This window comes from Zootoca vivipara, chromosome 14 (genome assembly GCF_965207765.1).
Source record: "Zootoca vivipara chromosome 14, rZooViv2.hap1.1, whole genome shotgun sequence".
Taxonomy (NCBI): domain Eukaryota; kingdom Metazoa; phylum Chordata; class Lepidosauria; order Squamata; family Lacertidae; genus Zootoca; species Zootoca vivipara.
In genome coordinates, this window is record NC_142597.1 from 41197745 (window position 1) to 41220615 (window position 22871).

General features: G+C 47.5%; 1 protein-coding gene across 25 annotated transcripts in view; it reads left to right on the forward strand.

Moving 5' to 3' along the window:
• Nucleotides 1-22871, forward strand: part of BCAS3 (BCAS3 microtubule associated cell migration factor) — a 454932-nt gene that overhangs the window by 225015 nt on the left and 207046 nt on the right. For all 25 annotated transcript variants that reach the window (XM_088657501.1, XM_088657504.1, XM_088657510.1 and 22 more), the window contains 3 exons: nucleotides 4697-4797; nucleotides 8214-8410; nucleotides 11735-11832. In XM_088657501.1, the coding sequence (XP_088513627.1) occupies nucleotides 4697-4797; nucleotides 8214-8410; nucleotides 11735-11832 (396 nt within the window). The remainder of the gene's footprint in view (nucleotides 1-4696; nucleotides 4798-8213; nucleotides 8411-11734; nucleotides 11833-22871) is intronic.

The window sequence follows — 22871 nt, forward strand, 5'->3', positions numbered from 1 at the left end:
AGTAGGAAACATGGCCACCCTAGAAGAGCAGCCTGCACAAGCCAAGGTAGCCAGTCCTGGTGACTTTGACAAAGTGAATTCTGTTTGGCCCCCTCCCCCCCCCCAATAAAAGAAATGGTGTTGAATATCAAGCTTGCCTCCAAGCGCCTGAGTTGTTAAAAAGTATGCATTTCTCCAGGTCAGCCATGAGCCAGCAGGAAAAACAAAGGCCTCATTCACACAAACAGCAGATGTGACATTAAAGCAGTTCCTGGACTGAATGCTAGTGATGGCCCTGCCCTGTCATCTTCAACTCTCTGAACTAAACTATTCACCCTCCTGGTTGTTGGCCTAGCTCAAGCAAATAGCAGATGAGGTGGCAAAAGTTCATTGCTGGCAGGGTGGGTGCGGGGTCACATGGTTTGGATGCTACCCCATGAGCAGAAAAGGATCTGCATGTAGAAAAGCAGCCTCTCAGTGATCTGAAGATGGCGCAATAGAATTGCCATTGTCTATGATGTGCACACTAATTTTTGTTTCCGCCCTGGTATCCTTTGTGATGGCACAGGTGTTTTGAGCATGGTAAAACCTCCATAGCCCCACCTCCTTTGAATAGCCCCACCCATCCCTTGGCCATGTGTGGCCAAAGCTGCTTTGGCTTGTGTGTGTGGATAGATAGATAGATAGATAGATAGATAGATAGATAGATAGATAGATAGTTACATATAGATAATGTAAAGCGGCTTCATAATGTACATTCTAATTACTAATACCAAACTCAGGCACTGAGTTATTAGCAGCTTTGCATAGCCAAAACGATGCTTTCTGGGACACAAAAGGGAGAACAGCAGCGTGTTCAAGGGAACCCAACTGTTTGCAGGAGTAGAAAAAAATATATATATTGAAATGTGGGCAAAACCTAACAGGTAAACTGCCCATCACAAAAAACAGCCCAGTGTATACTGAGCATACTTAGTAACCACAGAATGCTGAATTGTGGGGGTAATGGAAAATAGGGGGAATGAGATGGAATGGAGTATCCCGAAAGTGGGTGTGTGGTTGGATGACTGGCTGGAACAGAGAAAAGGGAGCATGCAACATTGTGACATCTTGTTGCTGAGTCTCCACTTGTCATTTGAAACTGTTATCTGCTGTCATCCCCCCCTTTTTGGGGGGGCTATGGCGGAGAGGCTGTTGGATTTGGAGGAGACAGGGCAGTACAGCAGCAATCAAAAGGAGAGAGAGGGAGAATGAGGGGTTATTTTGGCTGTGGTTGTAAGCACACTTCCTTGAAATCAATGGGGGTTACTTTCAAGTCAGCTTGGCTCAGGGCTCTTGGTCTTTCAGTGTTACAACAGAGGAGACCAGCTGATGCGGAAAGTCTAGAACCAGTTGTGGCTAACATTAAGATTTGCAAGTAATTAACAACAACAACGCACGTAGTGTATGGATTTATAGAGGCGCCAACATCTTATTTACGGTCCTATATGTGTCTCTTTCCCATTATTAACTAGTTTACAGCACCGTTATAAAAAATGGGAGTGGGCAGAAACTTCACACGTCAAAGTTACCCCTGAAGCAACATTTCCCTCGTTCTTTCCAGGCTCTTCCCTCCCCCCTTTTTCTTCACAATATGCAGACTCTAAAGCTGGTTCATTTATAAGTTCTTTGTGCTTTTTAGTTCTAATTGACACAAGTGGGACCTGCACTTCAGCAAAACGTTGCAGTATTTTCTCATCCCCTGACAAGGGCCTTCCTCTGAGATACTGTAAGCTGTGAGGGTCCCTATGTGCCACCTCTGGCTTCTCTTCAGATCGTATAAATCTTCCACCTACGTGCCACTTCACAACAACACCCCCAATCCCCATGTCTCCCTGTCTTTCTTTTCCAGCGGATGCAACATCTTGTTCACAGATGACAACAAAATGACAGAAATAACACCAGTTACAAAAATGCAGCTACCTGTAGTCAAAATACATAGCAAAACAGCTCCATTAAAACATCCTTAATTGAAATACTGTACAGTGAAACCTCGGTTTATGGACACCTCAGTTTACGAATTTTCGGTTTACGAACGCCGCGGACCCATCTGGAACGGATTAATTCACTTTCCATTACTTTCAATGGGAAAGTTCGCTTCAGTTTATAAACGCTTCAGTTTATGAACAGACGTCCGGAACCAATTGTGTTCATAAACCGAGGTACCACTGTATATACGGTAATAAACACTCCCATTAAAACAGCATCATGGTTAAATTAGTTATACCACGTGAGGCCATTGGCCCGCTTAGCTCAGTACTGTTTACCCTGACGGACAGCAGCTCTCCCAAGGCTTTCAGGCAAAGAACCTTTCACAGCTCTTCCTTGACATGCTGGGCATCGAACCCAAGAAGTTCTTCATGCCAAGCAGGTGCTCAACCCCTGAGCTACAGCATATTTTATGATCTTAAAAGATCTGTGTCCCTTAAGAAGCAGTGTCAAAAGGGACTTGAGGTTTACAGCCCATTCCCCCCCTGTAAGAAGACAGATTTTGAAGCCTCTACTCTTTCCTCAACAGGACAGGCACTGACCGTACCGTAAGCTCACTTGACACTCATTTTAATGACCCAGGGAGAATCGGCTGGGAGCCAACATTAAAACTTCCCTCTTTTCCCACAGCCCCGTCATTCTCTAATCCCGATCTTTCCTCATTCTGGCAACCCATTCATGTCCCCCGGTATTCCCACACACATTACGTCGCCCTGAATTCCGGACGTCCCCTGATGGCGGACAAATCCCCTGTCCCCCGAGGTGTCCTGATTAGAGGCAGGGTGGGGAGGCTCCTCGCGGCTGTATTCTTTCGGTTATAGATTTCACTTAACGGTGATAAAATATGGCTGTTTGGCAAAACAGCTGCTGCCGCGATGTAAATCATCTGCTCCCACCTGCCAAAAAGATCTTGGCCAACTTAATTGTCAAGGCAGCTTCAAATAAGTTGCATTAACGTCAAGGCGGCTTGATGGTTACGACTCCCTAGGCCAGAGGAGAAACGCTGTGCTTTCGAGGGCGGCCTGCCCAGCACTGCCCGAGGAGGCGGTTTGTCACTGCGGCTTAGCTTGGCTCCTGCATCTCCTAAAGTGGACAGTTTCTGAAAACTTTGCGGTGGGCGCTGTATCGTTGACGGTGACGCTTGTCAAGGGGTGAGACAGCTCTGGAGCTGTCAGGTTTACTTGAAGCTGTTTTGCCATGCTTTGTCACTGCCAGCTGGAAGACACAAGCAGCTAGTTTGCATGGGAGCAGAGGAAGCTGCCATATACCCCATCCAGACACCTTGGTCCATCTAGGGCAGCATTGTCTACTCTGACTAGCAGCAGCTCCCTAAGATTTCAGACTGGGAGTCTCCGAGGATTCAGTCAGAGGATGTTCCCAGCTGCACTGAGCAACGGCTCTTCCCCTAAAGTGAACACACAAAACTGTAAGCAAAGTTACAGACACATTACACTGTAGAGTGGTATGCGGATAAACAGAAAAAAATATACTTTTGATGCTGATTGGTTTATATTTATTGCTTTTATTAACTGTCACCCAGAGGAACCTAGACTCCCTGTAATTCATACATCTTTTTGGCTTAGTTATTTAACTAACTTAACATGCTGCAATTATTTTCTGCCTTATGCACACCACAAATGCAATTTTACTTTGTACCCGGTGACCAGGACCTAATATTTGTTGTTTTTTATTGGTTCATGCTATTCTTAAAGTTAATTATATTATATTTGAAAAGTTAACAGACACATTTTGTCCACCTAGCTCAGTACTGCACTGCCTAACCTGATTGACAGCGGCTCTCCAGGGTTTCAGACAGGGAGTCTCTCCCAGCCTCTCCCAGGGCTTCAGACAGGGAGTCTCTCCCAATCCCTAAGGCCAGGGATTGAACCTGGGACCTTCTGCATGCAGAACAGGTGCTCTACCACTGAGCCGCAGTCCCTTCCCTCTTCGTTTGCTTGTGGTCCAAACCAAATCTAAGTATTGGTTAATTTCTAAGTGTTAAAAGTGCTGGGCTTTACACTTAACCTGGAAATTAGCCTGTTTGGCCAGCATCTCCCATTAAAAGGATCAGGTGATGGGAAAGCCTCTTACCTGCTTAGGTGTGTGGCATCTCTGTAACGCTCAAAGTTGTCAACTCCCTTTAACCATGGTACCTATACTGAACTGCAGGGATGAGGAGCAATAGGTCTTTGGACACCAGATGCTAAGACTTGCAATGGCGGAGATCTGTTGCTTTCATGTCCTGCTTGTGGGCGTTTCACAAGAATCTGCTTGGCCAGAGTTGGAAACAGGATCCTGCATGAGATGGTCCATAGTTCTGATACAGTGGGCGCTGCTTGTATTTTCATGGAGGGTAAGACAACAAATGGCCACTAGCCAAGATGGCAATGCTCTGCCTCCATGGTCAGAGGCAGGAACACTTCTGACTACCAGTTGCTGGAAACCACAGGAGGAAGGAGAGCTCTTGTGCTTGGGTCCTACTTGTGGGTTTCCAATCGCTGTGTAAACAGGATGCTGGACTAGGTGGGCCATTGGCTTGATCCAGCAGGCTTTCCTTATGGTTTCTTACACACCATTCCTAAGATGTCTCGCACATAGGCTCAGCCTGAGCTACAGAACTATGCCATGCATCTTCTGAACATTATTTTGACCCTCTCTCATTCCTTTCCCCTTTCTCTTTTTTACACAGTGGTTCCTCTGGGAAGTCCAGGACCGATCACACGGCACGAATCTTACGACAGCTTAGCATCCGACCACAGTGGGCAAGAAGATGAAGAGTGGCTTTCTCAGGTATAGATGTTGCAGGTGGTGTGCATGGTTCCAGGGCAAGGGCAAGGGACCTGTGGTCCTCCAATCGCTGTCAGATTTCATTTCCCATCAGCCCCAGACACATAGGCAATAGTCAGAGGTGATGGGAGTTGGAGTCCAGCAACCTCAGGAGGTCCACAGGTTTCCCACCCTTCCTTTAGGTTGGCTACATTGCTGGGATCTTTGTGTGATTAAAATTGAGCCAATGAAGTTCAGTATCAGATCAGTGCTCAGTGGAGGAACACCCACCATGTTGCCTTTTGCCATGCAATCACAGAATACCCTCTGCATTGCAGAGCTGGTGGATTAGGGTATTTGGGTGGAGCTGTAGGGGATTTGGACTAGAACCATAAGTAGTGTGTATCCTGCAGAAAAGTGTGCATAATAATGCATGAAGACTGGAAAAATGAGAAATTGACAGGTTTGCCCATCCCTAGCCTGTTGATTTAGCTGCAGGTATCCAACACCTGCAGCTGTGTTGGATACCTGCAGCTGTGTTGGATACCTGTTGGATACCCAGGTGGCGCTGTGGTTAAACCACTGAGCCTAGGGCTTGCTGATCAGAAGGTCGGTGGTTCGAATCCCTGTGACGGGGTGAGCTCCCGTTGCTTGGTCCCAGCTCCTGCCAACCTAGCAGTTTGAAAGCACGTCAAAATGCAAGTAGATAAATAGGAACCGCTACAGCAGGAAGGTAAACGGCGTTTCCATGTGCTGCTCTGGTTTGCCAGAAGTGGCTTTGTCATGCTAGCCACATGACCTGGAAGCTATACGCCGGCTCCCTTGGCCAATAATGCGAGATGAGCGCGCAACCCCAGAGTCGGTCACGACTGGACCTAATGGTCAGGGGCCCCTTTACCTTTACCTTTATCCAACACCTAGGAGCCAATAGCAACAGAGTCAAAATCCCCAAGCAAAGATTCAAAACAGCAAAACAGAGCCTACATGTCTAGTTGTACGCTAGTGGGTTCTGTTCATTGCTTTCTGGTGACTGCCAGTGTTTGCCACTTTTCAGACCTTCACCGAATTCCTCAAGCACGCATGCGAGTGCTGATGGCCAACAAATTCCGGATACCCACTGGAACATGACTTATATTGTAAAGCGAAAAAACAACAACACCCCAGCAGAATTCTTTTGGGGCTGCTCAAGGGATAATCAGGAGTACTTTGGTTATTTTTGTTAAGAGCAATCTCGGAACACAAAAGGCGCACATGATCCCTGAGCCAGCCACTTTAGATGAGAAGCCCCGCCGTGCGTGTGTCTTTTTCCAGACGAAAGTGTTGCCATTCGCAGTAACAGCATGCAGTGAAGAAACCCTGCCCTGCGCTTCCACTTCTCAATTAGAAGAGTGGGTAATGCGTGCTGTCATTGGGAAGTACATACAATATGTTTGTCCTGCGCTCGGCGGGGGAGTGAATGGGAACATCTGGCTTGTACCCTGGGTGAAATTGCAGAGGCATCTGTTTACCTCTCGGGCTCTGCGGCGCTGATGGTTTCGAGCTTAAAATATACAGAATGCTTTAGTCGTGGCCTAATTTACATAGCGGCGCAAACGAGCTGCCTGCATCAGGCAGACAGCCTGAGCTACCCCCACGAGAAGGGGAAATGCGGATTGAGAATGGAGTGGCCTGTGTGTTCGTCTTCCTAGGCTGGGAAAGAATCGCCCAACAGCAAGACTGTGATAAGGGGGGGGGGATACTTGTTATAACAATCACAAGTCACCTGGAGCACTGAAATTTGAGCATCAGTAGAGACAATGCAGCAGCCCAGGAATCACATCTCTACAAATATGAAGCCAGCGTTGTGAGGAATGAAAATGACTTTGGAAGGCCACATTCTGTGTCGATTTAGATTTGGGGGCCTTATCTTTCTGCCTCCCCCAAGCAAAGCTGCTTTGTTCTTCTATGATGTTGGAACCTGTAGTCTTCAGAAGACTCCTTTTACTTTCTTGCGTGCAAGATTGTTAAACCCTTTTTTTGCTCTCGACTTCACTTTGGTCTCCAAATCTGATGTTGCTGCTTTTCTGTCTTGGTTTTTTTTGTGTGTGTGTGTGTATGTGGCTGTGGCATTATTTAACTTCACTTTATAATTTATTTCTTTATTGAACAATTTCTCTGTTTTTAATGCTGCCCTTCATCATCGATTCTGTGGTAGTTTGTTTCCAGCAGTCCAGAACGTAATAAAATACCGTTGACGCTGTAAAGCTCAAAAAAACAGTAAAGTAATAAAGCAGTAGAAAATATTAGTGCATGTAAGTGCTTAGAAAGACCTTTAAAAGACATGGATAATTAAATAAATAAATAAAGCTTCACCTAGCCTCTGAAGTAAAGGCAATTCCCCATTTATGTGGAGGTTACCTTCTGAGGCACCGCACGTTTAAGTGAAATCATGGATATTGGGAACACAATTGAAAAAGCCTACAAATACCGTCTAAACCTCCTTGCTCAAACTCCAGCTCTCCGCAGGCCTCAAAGGTTGGCGCAAGGACTCCTGAGATTGCACTTGCAAAGGCTTGTGTGATTGGCAGATACAGCTATCGCACCATTTTTGCTGTTTTGCATTCTTTTAGGACCACTTTTGCCCCTCTTTGTGCCACTTCTGGGTTCACGGCAGTGCGTGTGGTCATGGTTGTGTGTTCCTTCAACACACGTAATTGAGGAGTTGCCGGTATAACAAAATTGGTTTCCCTAAGGAAGGACTTCCGCAGATGGGGTGGATCTGCATAAAATGCCCCCCTCCTTGGGCAGGGGCATGTTTGGGCAGATGACTGCTGTATGTGGTCAAGTTCATAGGAGAGCAAATGATCCCTTTAGGGCAGCCTCCCCAAACTTCTGATTGGGCATTGCCCACAGCGATCTTCACTGATCGTTGCAGTGTATCCCTAATAATAATAATTATATGACTCTTAAGATTATTGTATGTTCTGAGAAGGTTATATAATCTTAGAAGGGGATGCTGTTGTGAGGGGCATGGCTGTGACTATCTTGAAGTGTCCCCGAACTTCTGAATTTGCCACTACACTATTGAGGGGAGTGGGGTGGTTTCCTTTTTAGATGAAAGCAGATGATGGAACTAGATGGTATGTCAAACACAAGGCTGCTGCTGAAAACAGCATCCCCCTGATTACATAAAGGGTCCACTGAGCTCCTTTGGCTGTTGCATCACAAGACTATGTCAGACTGTTAAGAAATTTGCCCTGCGGGAGCACTCAACACAGGGCTGCCATTTTATTGCCATTCTTTCCTGAGATCTTTAGGACACTTTGAACCCAACAATTCAGTTATTGCATGGAGCAGGTTGGGGATATAGACAGAACCTCCCGATAAAGAGGTTACAGGACTTAGTTGCATCACAGCCATTAAGCACTGCTTTTAACCCTGTTTGGATGCTCCCCTTCTAGGTTGAAATTGTGACTCACACTGGACCTCACCGGCGCCTGTGGATGGGCCCACAGTTCCAGTTCAAGACCATCCACCCCTCAGGCCAAACCACAGTCATCTCATCCAGCTCTTCAGTGCTCCAGTCACATGGCCCTAACGATACCCCACAGCCTCTCCTGGACTTTGATACGGATGACCTGGATCTCAACAGTCTCAGGTGTGTGTGTGTGTGTGTGTGTGTGTGTGTGTGTGTGTGTGTGTGTAAGAGAGAGAGAGAGAGAGAAACACTATTCATTTTGCATTTCCTTGGTTGCTGTCCCTCTGGCCATACACAACCAGCTGCTGACTGACAAAAGTGATTCTCATACAAATGTGGGCCGAATCCCATCAAGCCAGTCTCCTCAGGGCAATGGGTCTTTAACTGGCCTCAATTGCCGAGTGAGGGTCAAAGTCCCCTCTGTCTGGGCACAGCAGCTGAGCACAGTTGCTTAGTCGCTTCCATGCAGTGGTGGCTCATGTTCCATAATAATCATAATCATAATCAAAATTTATATGCCGCCCATCTGACTGGGTTGCCCCAGCCACTCTGGGTGGCTCCCAACAAAATGTTAAAAACACTATAAAACATCAACCACTAGAAGCTTCCCTGTGCAGGATTGCCTTCTTGTATCTTCTAAAAGTCATATAATTGTTTATCTGTTTGACATATGATGGGATGGTGTTCCACAGGGTGGGTGCCACAACCGAGAAGGCCCTCTGCCTGGTTCCCAGTAACTTCACTTCTCACAATGAGGGAACCGGCAGAAGGTGCTCATAGGTGGACCTCAGTGTCCGGGTTGAACAATGAGGGTAGAGATACTCCTTCAGTTATACTGGTAAGATGCAGGGAGCCCTACATTGGCCAGAGCCAATGATTGGCTGAGCCAGAACCAGTGACAAGAAGAGGCAACTAATTCTAGTTTTACCCCATGATCTTTTCTGATGAGTTCTACAAGGGGCAACAATGATACTAGGGTTGCCAGACTCAATAGTGGACAGGACTTCTGTGCCTTTAATTGCCCTGCTCTCTTTTGAGTCTGGAAACGTTAAAGAGAAACCAGCAGACCCTTTGCTTGGAAATTAAACAAAGGGTCTGCTGGTTTCTCTTTAAGGTTTCCAAACTCAAAAGAAAGCAGGGCAATTAAAGGCACAGAAGTCCTGTCCACTATTGAGTCTGGCAACCCTAAATGAGACTGAGGAAACTGACGGTCAGTGCCACCTGCTTGACTGGTTCTAAGTAAGGGGACAGGCAGATGGCGGCTGGCTGAGGGTAGATAGAGCTTGGGTGGGGCCCTGCACCATTTCCCCCGAATGGACTAGCCTCTGCTGCTCTGGTACTCAAGCTGAACTGAGGAATGCCTTGAATAACCTTCTCGTGTATAAAACACATAGTTTTTCATTATTTTGTTATTACCGGGCACAGCTAAATCATATGGTAGAAATATGCTCCTTTGCCAGCAGCGATAACATCCCGGGATAACAAAGCAGAAGCGAATGCTGGTTCACGGCTTCTGTTCTTTCTTAGAGTGACTCATAACCTGAGTGGAGAAGAACATCGCTTATTTAACCTTACTTGTACTCTCTGGTTTTCTCTACCCCATTCTAATGCATTTGGATTGATATGGATATATAAAATCGTAAAAGCAGGGGAGACGGATCCATTGAGAGTGTGCTGAAGGCAGAGTTAGGCAGGAGCAGGAGGCGGACAGTTCAACTGAGCCACTAGCACAATCCAGTGGGAACATCTCCTGCACAAAACAGAGAAAGGTTTTTTCCCCTCTCTCATAATACTAGGACTCAGGGCCCACCCAAGGAAGCTAGGTGGGATCAGGACAGACAGAAGCCAGCCCCTTTTCACATAGCATGTAGGAATTAGTTCCCATTAAGAGGCAGTTATGGCTACCAACGTGGATGATCTTAAAAGAGGGTTAGACTAATTTATTGAGGACAAGGCTATCAATGGCTACCAGCCACGATGGCTATGTTCTGCCCCCACTGACAGACAGTATGCCTCTGAATGCCAATGACCGGGAATCACAAGTAGGGAGAGTGCCATTGCACTCAGGTACTATGTTCAGGCTTCCCGTTAAGGTATGAGAACAGGATGCTGGATTAGTATGGCCACTGGCTTGATCCTGCAAATGCTTCTTACATTATTGTACTCCAGAGAATGGGAACTACACCAGAATAGAAGCCAGGCAGTTTCAATGCGTTTTGGAAAGGCTCGTACAGAAGGATTTCCTAATGCAGTGTTTCTCAACCTTTTTTGGGCCAAGGCACACTTGTTCCATGAAAAAAACCACGAGGCACACCACCATTTAAAAAGTTAAAAAAATTAACTCTGTGCCGCCCTATATTGACTATATAATTATGACTGTAAGAAACACTTGCCAATTGCTGTGTTGGTTGCAATCTCCTGTAATAAGGCTTCACAAGCTGCTGATTTCTCTGCTAGCACAATCCTTTGCTCAGCAAGTTTCAGGTTGAGCTCATCCAGCCAGCTTCTTTAAGTTTGTCTAAAACCACCCTCCCGTGGTGGTGGCTGTTGAGAGCTGCGCTCGCCCCGCGTCATGACCCGGCCGGCTTCCTTTCCGGCGGGTCAGTGCTGCCTATTGGCGGCTGCCAGGCACGTGGCAATGCAAATCGCCCTTCTCGTCGCTGCACGTCGCGGCACATCAGCCAGCGTCTCGCGGCACACTAGTGTGCCGCGGAACAGCGGTTGAGAAACGCTGTCCTAATGGATTGTTCCGCAGGATAATTAGTCTGTAAATGGTGCCATAATTCTTTCTTTGTTACATTATACCCCACCTTCCCTCCCCTTTCTCCTCACAACAACCCTGTGAGGTAGCTGAAGATGAGAGACACAGACAGACAGACAGACAGACAGAGAATGAATGAATGAATGAATGAATGCTCGGCAGGGGTTGACTGGATGGCCCTTGTGGTCTCTTCCAACTCTATGATTCTATGAATGAATGAATGATGTCCAGGCTCATCCAATTAGCTTTGTGACCCCACCCCACCCCCCAAGTCCTAGTTCCTCAAGGGCTGAGGAATCTGGTGCCCTCCCAAGGTTGTTGAACCCCAATTCACTTCAGCTCCAGCCAGCATGGCCTGGGGTCAGAGATTACAAGGGCTATATTCCAACCATTTTTGGAGGGCCACAGGTTCCCCACCCCTGCTCTAACCGCAGCACCACAATGGCTCTCCATAAGGTGTTTCCATCCTGAGCATGAAAGCACCTCAAGCCTTCCCAGATTGTACAAACAGGCTTCCTGAGGAAAAAGTGCCTCTGTGTCTGAGCCAAGCTCTGCTGAGACTCCACAACCCTCCTCTGTGCATCTAGGGTTACACACAGTCCAGCTCTTTCTGGTAATGGGTGCAACCACAGACAACCAGCACTTCTCTCTTTCTGACTTGCTACCCTTTTCTGCATTGCTATCCTTCTTTCCTCAACAAACCAGCATTTAGATCTAGCCACCTGTTGCATTTTGCATTGCAGGATCCAGCCCGTTCGCTCTGAACCCGTTAGCATGCCGGGGTCGTCATGTCCAACTTCTGATCGCCGAGGAATTTCTACAGCGGCCGATGCTACCTCAGGTAGGGAACGTTCCTATGAATGGACATGGATGGTCTTCTCAAGGGTGCCTGTTATCAGTTGTGTGCTGACTTACTGCTCCTCAACCTTTTGTGGCTGTAGAGTGAACTTGGAAGAATTGTTTCCCGTCCCCCCAAGTGATAATATTGTGAAAGACAATTGTTTTCACTGATGAATGAAGGTGTGTGGCAGTGCAGGGATGAAGGTGAGACTGAGGCAGATGCTAGGAGCCATGTTTGTGACCATGTGACTGGAGGGCAGCGTCCGATTGGTGTGACGTCTTGACAGAATGCCAGAGCTGTAGCTGCCACCACAACTTCCAGGGCAGAATTAGCTTGGTCTGTTTCCCCCTTCCTGGGTCAGTAGTTGTCATCTTTTGGAAGCAGAATGAAAGCGGGGGTGGTTGTGATCAGTCAGCCAGGTCCTGATCAACACCTGATTGACTTAAATACAGGGCTTGGTTGGAAAAGAGCAATGTTGTCTCCTTACGTTGTATTTCATTTGATCTCTAAAGCAGAGGTGGCTGATCAGATGATGTTCGACTGCCGCTCCCATTGTCTCAGAACGTTGGCCATGCTGGCTGGACGTGATAGGTGTTGTAGTTCAGCAGCATCTGGAGGGCTACGCATTAGGCACCCGTGCTATAAAGTTACTTCTACAAGATATGGAGAACGGATGGAACAGACAGCATCTTTGCCTCTACTTTTTTTGTGTGTTTCCCCCTATCATTCTGAGACAGGGTCTCTCCAACCTTTCCTTCCTATTGTGCATTCATGATGATTTGTGCTTGTGGCAGTTTCAGGCTGGTTATATCCTGTCTCACCTTCAGTGTTGTTTGCACCTGCAAACGTTTCAAGGGAGACATCCTGTTTCGTTTCCAATCAGTGCATGACCTGTCACTTCCTGCTGAAATCCTGCAACTTTTTATACTGCAAATGCTTGGGGTGTGTTGTTGTTTCTGGGGTGTCCCGCTTTTGTTGTAGTAGAACAGTAACATTGAGGAAGCATCGCGGAACAAATAACGCAGAGTGATGTGTGGATGGTCCAGGATCAATCCACCGCTCATGTACTATTAATGTATAATTGGCATGCTGCAGACTACACCCCCAAACAAACCACCAATCTGGAGGGGCCCTTAGCCAGAAACCAGTTTTTAACAATTTGAGCACAATGCCCATAGTTCTATGAAGCAGAGAAAATATAACATGTATTTAAACCGAGCTGTTGACCTCCTCCCATAGTAAATGCTGTGTTCTGTTCCCTCCCCTTTTTAATTATTAACCTGATCTGATCCTAGCAACTCTTCTGTGGCTCAGTGCTGTGCTTGCTCTTCATGTCTTCCATAGTGTTATAAGCAAGATGCTCTCTGCCTGAATTTGGCCCCACTCTGCCCAGGTTCAGTGCATGAGAGAGCTTGTGGGATAGGTCAGCCCCGGACCAGCTTCTGTGATTCATGGCAGCGCCTTTACCATATTCGTCCAGAGAGAAGGACAGTACAGCCTTGCATTTTAATTCAGCTGTATAGCTTTCGAAGGGTTCAGCACCGACGGATTTTCTCCAGCAAAATCTCTCACAAGTGGAGTTATTAAACACACAGCATTAGCAAAAACACTTGGGGCTTGAGGAGGATTTTAATCTTTAGTGATTCGGAAATCCCTGGAGACTGCTGATTGGATTGAGGTTTAAACTGTCAAAGGAAACTGAAACACATAGAGAAAATTGATTTGTGAAAGTTGTTTAAAGGGGAGTGGAGGGGGGGGCTCCCAATCCCCCCTCCTCTCCTCTCTCTCTCCTTTCTATAGAAGCAAAGTTTTAATCCAGGCATCACACAAGCTGCCAAGTGTATTTATTGAAATGTTTTAATAATTACTTTTTAGTCTAGTGTTTTGAATCGTGAATGGCCTAACCGTCTGGGCAGCTGCTCTAAGCCGGCAGCTCATGGGATAAGGTGCGAGTTACACAATGGGCATTGGTGTCGTTATAGTTCAGGGAGGAGGGACATCAGGCCCAGAGTCTGAATGCAGCCTCCCAGGATTTGGCTCCCGAGGCTCCCTCCAGGCCACACTCTTCACTACCCCTTCTTGACAACCTTCTTCAGTCAGAACATAAGAAGGGCTCTGGATCAGACCAAAAGGGGCCCATCTAGCCCAGCATCCTGTCCTCACAGTGACCAACCCGGTGGCCCCATGGGAAGCCCACAAGCAGAACCCGAGCACAAGAGCGCTCTCTGCTACTGTGGTTTCTTGCAACTGTCATTCAGTCCTTTACCGCCACCGCCAGTTGCAATTTTCAAATGATTTATGTGCAGAAATGCTACTATTCCCTTGAGGACCTCTTGCACCACTTTCAAGCCTAACTGGCTTCCCTTATTGTTGTAATATGCTTCATTTTAAGGTGCCTGAATTCCCCACCCCTTAAAAAACAAAGCAGCGTAGGATGAAATTTGACATCCAAGACCCATCCTACAAAACTGTACATGCAACAGAAGGAAGGGAAAACTCACCAAGAACCAGAGGTGTACCTAGGCTCTCTTACGCCCTTGGCAGGAGCTGTCTTGACAGCATCCCTTGCATCCTTGGCAGTCACCAGCTCCCTTCGTCTTTCTTCACAATTTTTGTCTCTCTCTCTCCCCCCCCCCCCCAGTCTGTGTTCTTGGCAGGCGCCAACTGGGCTGACTTCTAGGTATGTCCCTGCCAGTAACCCTTTGGTATAATCTCCTGGTGTAGGGCTGGGGCACCGGTGGCCTTCTGGATATGGTTGGACTCTGACCCCCCCCCCAGCCAGCATTGCCAGTGGTCATGGATGATGGGAGTTGGAATCCAATGACAGCTGGAGGGCCAGCGCTCTAAGAAGTAACATTCCCTTCTGTGTGGGAGAGATGGCAGAATACCTCTATTTAGAAGAGGCAGTTCCCTCTGAGTTAGGACAATGTCATTGGGAACAGTGGGTTCAAAACCTGCGGTCCTCCAGCCCCAGCCTGTTTACCACTGCCTGCATTTCCCCTTCCTCAGTTCAATGTCATGTCTAGGGTTTTTTTGGGGGTGTGTGTGGCCAAGATGCCATGGGAGAGGAGTTCTTCCTCATCCTCTCTGTTGCAGATGATCATTCACTTACCCAAAGCACCATGGCTCAGTGGTAGAACATCTGCTTTGCTTGCAGAACGTCCCAGTTTCAATCCCCACATCTCCAGGACCTGTGCTTGAAACCCTGGAGAGTCTTTGCCAGTCAATAGGGCCTGACTCAGTATAAGGCAGCTTCCTATGGTTCCCCCTCCCCCCCAAAAAAACACCTTGGTGCTTACTAAAAGGCAGCAAATGGGTTAACTTTGAATAGAAGCTTCTTGGTTGCAAATGGCATTCCTCCACTGTGTAATGTCGTGTTCTACTGTAAATATTCCAGCTTCCTGCTGAGATTGCCAAACGGGCCTCCAAAAATGGCACTGTGTTCTTCGCAATGACCAATTTATTGGAAAATGCGTTGTGTCCCCGCCACACACACTTCTTTATTCTATTTGTAAAGGTTTGTGGAGGGTTAATAGGTCATAAATTTTTACTACCCATCCCGAACCAGGAAGTGATTCTTCTCTTATGGCCCGTTGCGTCTGAGTCTCTTGCCTCTTCTAAAGATGCTTATCTGGCTCTTTGATTGCCTGTTGCTCGGAGATACGGCTCCAGTGGCGCCTTCCTTTATCAAGGCCCATCGCTTGGTCTTCCCATCAGAAAGTTGCAAGTGTGTGTTTTTCATCTTTAATTGATCTTAAAGCACATTTTATAGCCCTCACTTTTCCCTCTAACCCCCCCCCCCAGCATGGAGGACAGTTCTTCCCTTTGTGTGAGATGTGATGGTGGCATAACTGATTCTAGGGGGATAGCTAAGAGGTTTTTTTTTTAATTAAAATTAAAATTAAAAAGTAGCTGCTGAATTATGAATATGGATATGCATGTAGAGCACCCCCTGCACTGGAACACTGAAGGGGAATTGGACAAACATCTAGCAGGGCTCCTGCATCCTGGCCCCAACCCTTTAAAAAGTTTGTTTTCAAAGTACGTAAGATGAAAGACAACCCTCCTGCAGGGGCTGTTCTGGGCATAAGAGCTGGTTCCAGGTCTGAAATGGACTTATCAGCCCAACCCCAGCTATGTTGAGGACTTGACTCTCGCTTACCCAATTGTGGACAGGAGTGGACATTAGTGTGTCGGCGGCAGTGTAGGTGCGTCGCACGAACGTTCCCTGCACTATTCCCAGGGCTGGGAAGGGGTCAGATTAACCTCTGGTTTGCCAGTAAAACTGAATGACTGTGTCGTGAAATGATGCGTGTCTAAAACGTGTGTCACCAACATGAAAAGTGTGGAAAGCTCTGCCTTACAGTGACAGTACATAGAGGGTATTAGGGAAAGTTAACATTGTGGCTTCTAGAGCATGCCGCTTTCTTAAAAAAACAGGAGAGGGGAACCAGGGCAAATACTGACAGCGCTACCCAACTAGGTTTCACTTAGAGTTGACCTGTTGAAGTTAATGGACCTAATTTATCCATGCTCATTAAATTCAGCGGGTCTGTTGTGCATCAAACCTTGTTGAATGGCACTCTGTTGCCCCAGCACTTGTTGAATGGCACTCTGTTGCCCCAGCAGCTGGGCAGGTGTGATTGAAACAAGCAGAAGTAGAGCAAGAAATGAAGTAGTGCATGGGTGGGGGAACCTCAGCCTCAGGGGGTGAATGCGGCCCTTCTAGCTGGCCCTCAGGGCAGTCTCCAGACCACGTACCCTTCCCAGCCATGCCTCCTCTTGGAGGTGGAAAGAGGTTGTTGCTCTCAAGTCTTACTTGTGGGCTTCCCATAGGCAACTGCTTGGCCAATCTGAAAATAGGATGCTGGACTCGCTTGGGCCCCTTTTGGCCTGATCCAGAAGGGCTCTTCTAGGCTGACAAATATCTGTATTGATTGTAGCTGTCAAGCCTGGTGCCTAGCTTTGCCGCAGAATCTGACTCCAACATAGGTAGGAGACAAGGAGAAGTGACTACAGATAGGCTGGAGGTCATATATGGGATCAGGTAGGGCAAGGCAAGGCACAGCCACAAAGTCTGCTTTGCTCCTCCATGTGAGAAGTCACTCAGCCTGAAGAACTGGCTTGGCTGGAAAGTTTGTCTAGAAACCTGTCATTCCTCGATTGGTTTTTGATCTCTTGTTTTGCACACAAAAGGTCTCAGGTTCAGTTTCTAGGCTCTGCAGGTCAGGTTTATTTTTCCTGAGACCATGTAGACACTGATTCTACCAGAGGGACCAACGATCTGACTCTGCTTCCCGTGCCCTTTAGCCACAGAGCCTAGTCTGGTTTGCTGAGGGACCAAAGTGCCCATAGGAGAGCGGGGTAAGATGCTGGTTCAAAATACAAACACACACACCAGAACCTCATAGTAATTTCAAGGTTAACCCAGCCTTGCACCTTTGATGCTCAGATTTATGAATGCCAATGGCTGGAAACCACAGAAAGGGAAAACGCTCTTGTTCTTGGGTCCCGCTTGTGGGCTTCCCACAGGCATCTGGGTGGCCAGTGTGAGAACAGGACTTTGGACTGGGTGGGCATGGATTCCACCATTAGATAGAATACAAGGTGGGCTATGCACACACACACAACACATGTCTTTGAAGGGGTGTGCCACGTGTCACCTGCCTTGTTCCACTGTGAAATCTAGCTGTGCAAACAGTCCCGTCTGTCAAGTCTGTATAAACAAACACTGCGCTAGTAAAAGCACTCAACTGGCAGACTGGTGACAGCCTTCAAAGGGCCCGGCATTCGGCATCTTGCTATTTAAAGGCCTAACCTCACGGGCAGAATTTCAGAAATGATGGGAGCTGCCAGGCACTGCAGTCTTGCATTATGATAATATTGACATTGCAGCTGGAGTTGGGGCAGGTGGTGAGAGGGAGAACGGCTCTTGCAAAACGTTTAAGCGAGTGACATCAACCTGTTTGGCCCACATTGGTGATTCAGAACATTAACTGCCTCTGGAGACCAAAGCTACAGCAAGAGACTCCTAAAGGTTTTTGCGTGGTGTCTAGAGAGCAGGGGTTGCAAACCCATTGCCCTCCGGATGTTGGGACTCCAACTCCCATCAGCCCCATCCAGCTTGGCCAAAGGTCAGGGGTGATGGGAATTGTAGTCTAGCAACATCTGCCAGGTCCTGGGCAGTAGCAGGGTTTGTGCAGCTGCGTGGCAGAGGATTCTGGGAAGTGTAAGGGGACCCACTTGGGTGTGCCTCACAGGGAGTCTCTGCAGACCCAACACTCTGCGCATCCCAAGGGACAGTTGGTACTATTCAGACAGTCTGTCTTTCAGGCCAGCTTGACTGCTGTTATCAGTGTTCTTACTGGGAAACTCCCAAGGAGCCACAGGGTACCCTGGCCTAGAACACAACTGAGAAGCTAGTAAGAAGGTAAGGAAAGCCCTGCTGGACCAGGCAACTGGCCTATATTGTTTCCAGCAACTAGTATTCAGAGACATACAGCCTCCAAGAGTGGAGGAAGAACGTATCCATCGTGGATGCTAGCTATTCATGGGGAAAAAATATAAAAAATTCCTTCCAGTAGCACCTTAGAGACCCACTAAGTTTGTCAGTGGTATGAGCTTTCGTGTGCATGCACACGTCTTTAGATACTTCAGCTATTCATGAATTTGTCCAATCGTTTTTTTAAAGTCATCCAAGTTGGTGGCCTTCACTGCCTCTCATAGGAAGAAATTCCATACTTTGTGCATCTTGAGAAGAAATACTTCTACAGCATCAGGGTATTCTGAATAACACCAGAATATTCATATAGATTACCGGTAATTCTCTGTCACTCTCTGTCTCTCTCTCTCGCACACACACACAGAAGAGATAGTTGGCCAAAATGATGGTCCAAGATAGGAGTGGGGGAACCAAAGGCTGCTTAGGATTTTGTCCTCCTGAAGCACAGCGGCAGCTCTGAAGTTGTGTGCATGCGTAAGAGGAGCCTTGGATTTCCTAGGGTCATGAGGCAGGGCTCAATTTGTGGACGGCAGAATCAAGAGTCAGCAGCTCGGCGCCACGGCTGTCCCCTGCTTGGCTTGAAATGTTGTTATGGGCCTGGATAAGTGACAGAAACGATAGCATCAAAAATGTACACTAGTAAAATCTTGTTAAGGAAACGCCACCGTTGGGGGGGGCAAGGGGGTGGGTGAAGGAAATAGCCCTTGGAGGTGATCACAAAGCAAGAAAATTGGTACTGGGGGAAGCAGAGTGTTCTGATGCGTTTGGGTGCTTCAGGATAATAAATTAAATTCTGCCACTTAATGTGGTGATCGCAAAGCAACCCCAAACCGTGCACGGGTAATGGAAATGCGCGCAAAGATTATGCGGGGCATTTCTGTGTATCCTTAAGGAGGTAAATGTGAGCTGTTGTTGGAGGGGAGGTTGCCTGCATTAAATCAGGGAGGGATGGTGGCCTTTTGAGGGGGGGGGGGGGAATGCAGCTTTAAATGGAAGATTAATGTACATCAGGGGAAGTATATCCCCCGGAGGAAGGAGAGGCATGGAAATTCCAGATGCTGTTCCAGATTGACAAAGACAAAATGCCAGGTTTCCAAATTTAGGATTTTACAAAAAAAAAGCACCAAAAAAAGCACAATGCCTTGCTCTTAGTAGTCTATAGGAGAGAGAGAGAGAAAGACAGAGAGAGGATTTGTGTGTGTGTGAGAGGAGGTCATGGGAGTCACTGCAGTTGTATGTGTGTTCTGTTAAGTTCACAGCAATGTTGTTGTTGTTGTTGTTCTAAATGTTTCTATAATGCTTTAAAGCAGTGGCTCCAGGGAATCTTTTCCACACTGATCTATGGCTGAGGAATTATTCTGCCTTTGTTTCACAGCTCTGTGCTGCAAAGGGCTTTGGGAAGTGTCCCAGGGTGCACACTCTATTCACAGAGGGTGGTTGGCTAGCCAGCTGAGCCACCCTGTTGAGCTGTTCTGCATGGGTCTGCCCTACAACCAGTCCAGGACTCTCTTCTTGCAGGAGGAGGTCAGTAATAGAGGGCAAACTGTCTTTCACTGACATTCCTCCTACCTTACTGACCTGCACACATTGAGGGAGCCACTGAGGATTGAGCCACAGAGGATGTTAGGGGTAGGAGAATCTGACAATCACGTTTTCTTGCGTTTTCCCACTCTTCAGTTCAGTCCCCCACATTTCCACATCAGCTGGTGAGGTTGACTAACAAAATAGAAATGTTAAATTATTATAGCCAAACATTTCTTCTTCCGCCTTCACCAGTGGCTCTGATAAAAATGATGTTTCCAAAATTTATTTATTGTATTTATTAAATTTATATATCACCCTTCACCCGAAGATCTCAGAGCGGTTCACAAGATGAAAATATATAGAATAAAAGCACAAAGAAATAGTTAGAACAAAAACAAACCAATAACACCCCCTCCAACAAACACATTTAAGAGAAGTTGAAGGGGAACATTTTTGCTTGGCTTAGGCAATCCCTGGGGATTGTTATACAGTTTTTAGGATCGGAGGCACTGGCTGGAGCTGATGGGAGTTGTAGTCCAGAACATCTGGAGGGCGCCATGTTGCTGAAGGCTGAAATAATAGTTTGCCTGCAGCTGCCTAGTACAGTGGAACCTCGTGTTACGGACGGGATCCATTCTGGAGGCCCGCCCGTAACACGGAACTGACGCAAACCGAAGTGCTGTGTCTGCACATGCATGCAGTGCGATTTAGCGCTTCTGCGCATGCGTGAGCTGCGAAACCCGGAAGTAACCCGTTCCGGTACTTCCGGGTTGCCGTGGGACACAACACGAAAACACGTAACCTGAAGCGGATGCAACATGAGATATGACTGTAAATTCCTATGCTATGTGAATGGGATTGTGGACGAGTGCACAGCCAAACAGCTGCCATGGCCACTCACATTAAGGAAGTGGATATGATAATGAGCTCGATTTGCACACGATATTCGCGTTGCAAGATTAGAACTCCTTTGGGATCAAATCTGGAATGGAAAAGTGAACAGAGAATCAACGAGTCCTACATTAGCCCAGCCCTCCAGACCTTATGGACTCCCCTCATCATCCCTGACCATTGACCAGACTGGCTGGTGCTGATGGGAGTTGGAGTCCAACAGCATCAGGACAGTGCCAGCTTGGAGAAGGCTGCACTAGAGGAATCCCATGTAAGGTCAGGCTGAGGCATAGGTAGCCAAAAGGCAAGGCGAAATCACGGGGGAAAGCAGCAGGCCAATATCAGTTCCCAGAAAGGCAGCCCAGGTGGGTAAGGTGAGAAAGGAGCAGGAAGAACAAGGGGAAAGCTTGCAGAGTCAGGAGAGTGTAGCAGGGAGAGGCAGGGGCAGAGTGAGGAACAAAGCCTATGAGGCTTTGTTCGGTGCTTTCATGCACAGACTGAGGTCTGATCTGTATGTTCAGCAGAATGAGATGGTGGAGTGGTTTGTACCACTTCAAACACAAGGGGGGGGGGAGATGTCATTTTCAAATAACTACGAACAACAAAAGGGATCTGGATTCCTGCCTGTCCCTTGCTGTGCTATTTTTTCCTTTTGCAACAAAGTCTCTCTCTTTTGTGGCAGAGCATGTAGTGGGGGAGACGATTCTAGCATTTTCAGTCTGGTCTCAGTTTGCCACCTCAAGTCTCAGCCCACCTGTTCCCCACCTAAATTCTCTGGCATGTGTGGACCAGGCCAAAGATGGCAGACAGGCAGAGGGAGTTACACAGATACATACCCACCAGCATTTCTCTGATGAAAATAGGGACATCCTACATCATCATCATCAAAATAATAATAATAATAATAATAATAATAATAATAATACCCCACCCATATGACTGGGTTGCCCCAGGTATTCTGAGCGGCTTCCAATCTATATAAAAACATAATAAAACATTAAACATTAAAAAAAACTTCCATATACAGGGATGCCTTCTGAAGGTTGTATATCTCCTTGGCTCAGGGGTTGCATATCTCCATACCCTCCAACATTTCTCCGATGAAAATAGGGACGTCCGAAGGAAAAGCAGGATGTTCTGGGATCAAATCAGAAACCAGGACAGCTTCCATAAATCTAGGACTGTCCCTCGAAAATGGGGACACTTGGAGGGTGTGTGGATTAAGGGAAGGGGAGGGGTTCATTCCAGTGGACAGGAAGTGGAAGATGTATGTAAGGGGCAAGAAAAGGCAGGTACCAATCGCAGGGGGAGCCGTGGAGCAAAAGCTGACATCATAACACAATTATGCTCCTGCAAAGAGACAGAACTGGCTACACGGTTTTGGCCCAGCTCCCCAAAGGTCTGTGATTCAGGCCTATCAGTGATCAATGGACACAGCCCTATTAGCCAGACTGGAGGCTGCACTGCTTTCTGGGTCCATCTCTCTCTCTCTGTTGCTGTCTCTCAGTTTCACGAACACCTCTTGCCTGCATCAGCGCGTTCAGCTTCCCTTTCCCTCTCAGGCACCATCAAATATTTATCCCCAAACGTTGTAGAGTCACTTGAAGTGCTGCCCGGGAGCCGCAGAGCGCAGCTCTACTCAGGTAGCAGAGATGTGTGAATGCAGCCAGCCGATGGGAGTTGGTGGCGTTGGGGAATTCCCGCGCGGCCCTTATCGCCGCCGGCAACTGCTTGACAGGCCCGAACGGCCACCGGTTTCCTATTACTGGCATTGAGAGGGCCAGGGGAAGCCTGGCGTCGCGAATAAGTAGGCTGCGCTCATAAGAGCCGCTGCCCGCAGGGTCCTGGTTGGCTGCAGGGATGTGTAATTAAGATGCCCTGAAATCCTTCACCTGAACCAGTAATTACCTGGATGGTATCAAGGAGGGTGGTTGTTGCAGACAGTGGCTTCATTCAGGCGACATGGAGCTTATCTATGAAACAGTGACCGGGGGAGGGAGGGGATCTGACCCATTCCCCATCGCGCGCCCCTCGGTTGTTGACAATAATGGGAATTCTTGAATTTGTTTGAGTGTCTGGAGGGAGCTAAGGAGGGTCAAAATGCAGCAGGCCTGGTTTTCAG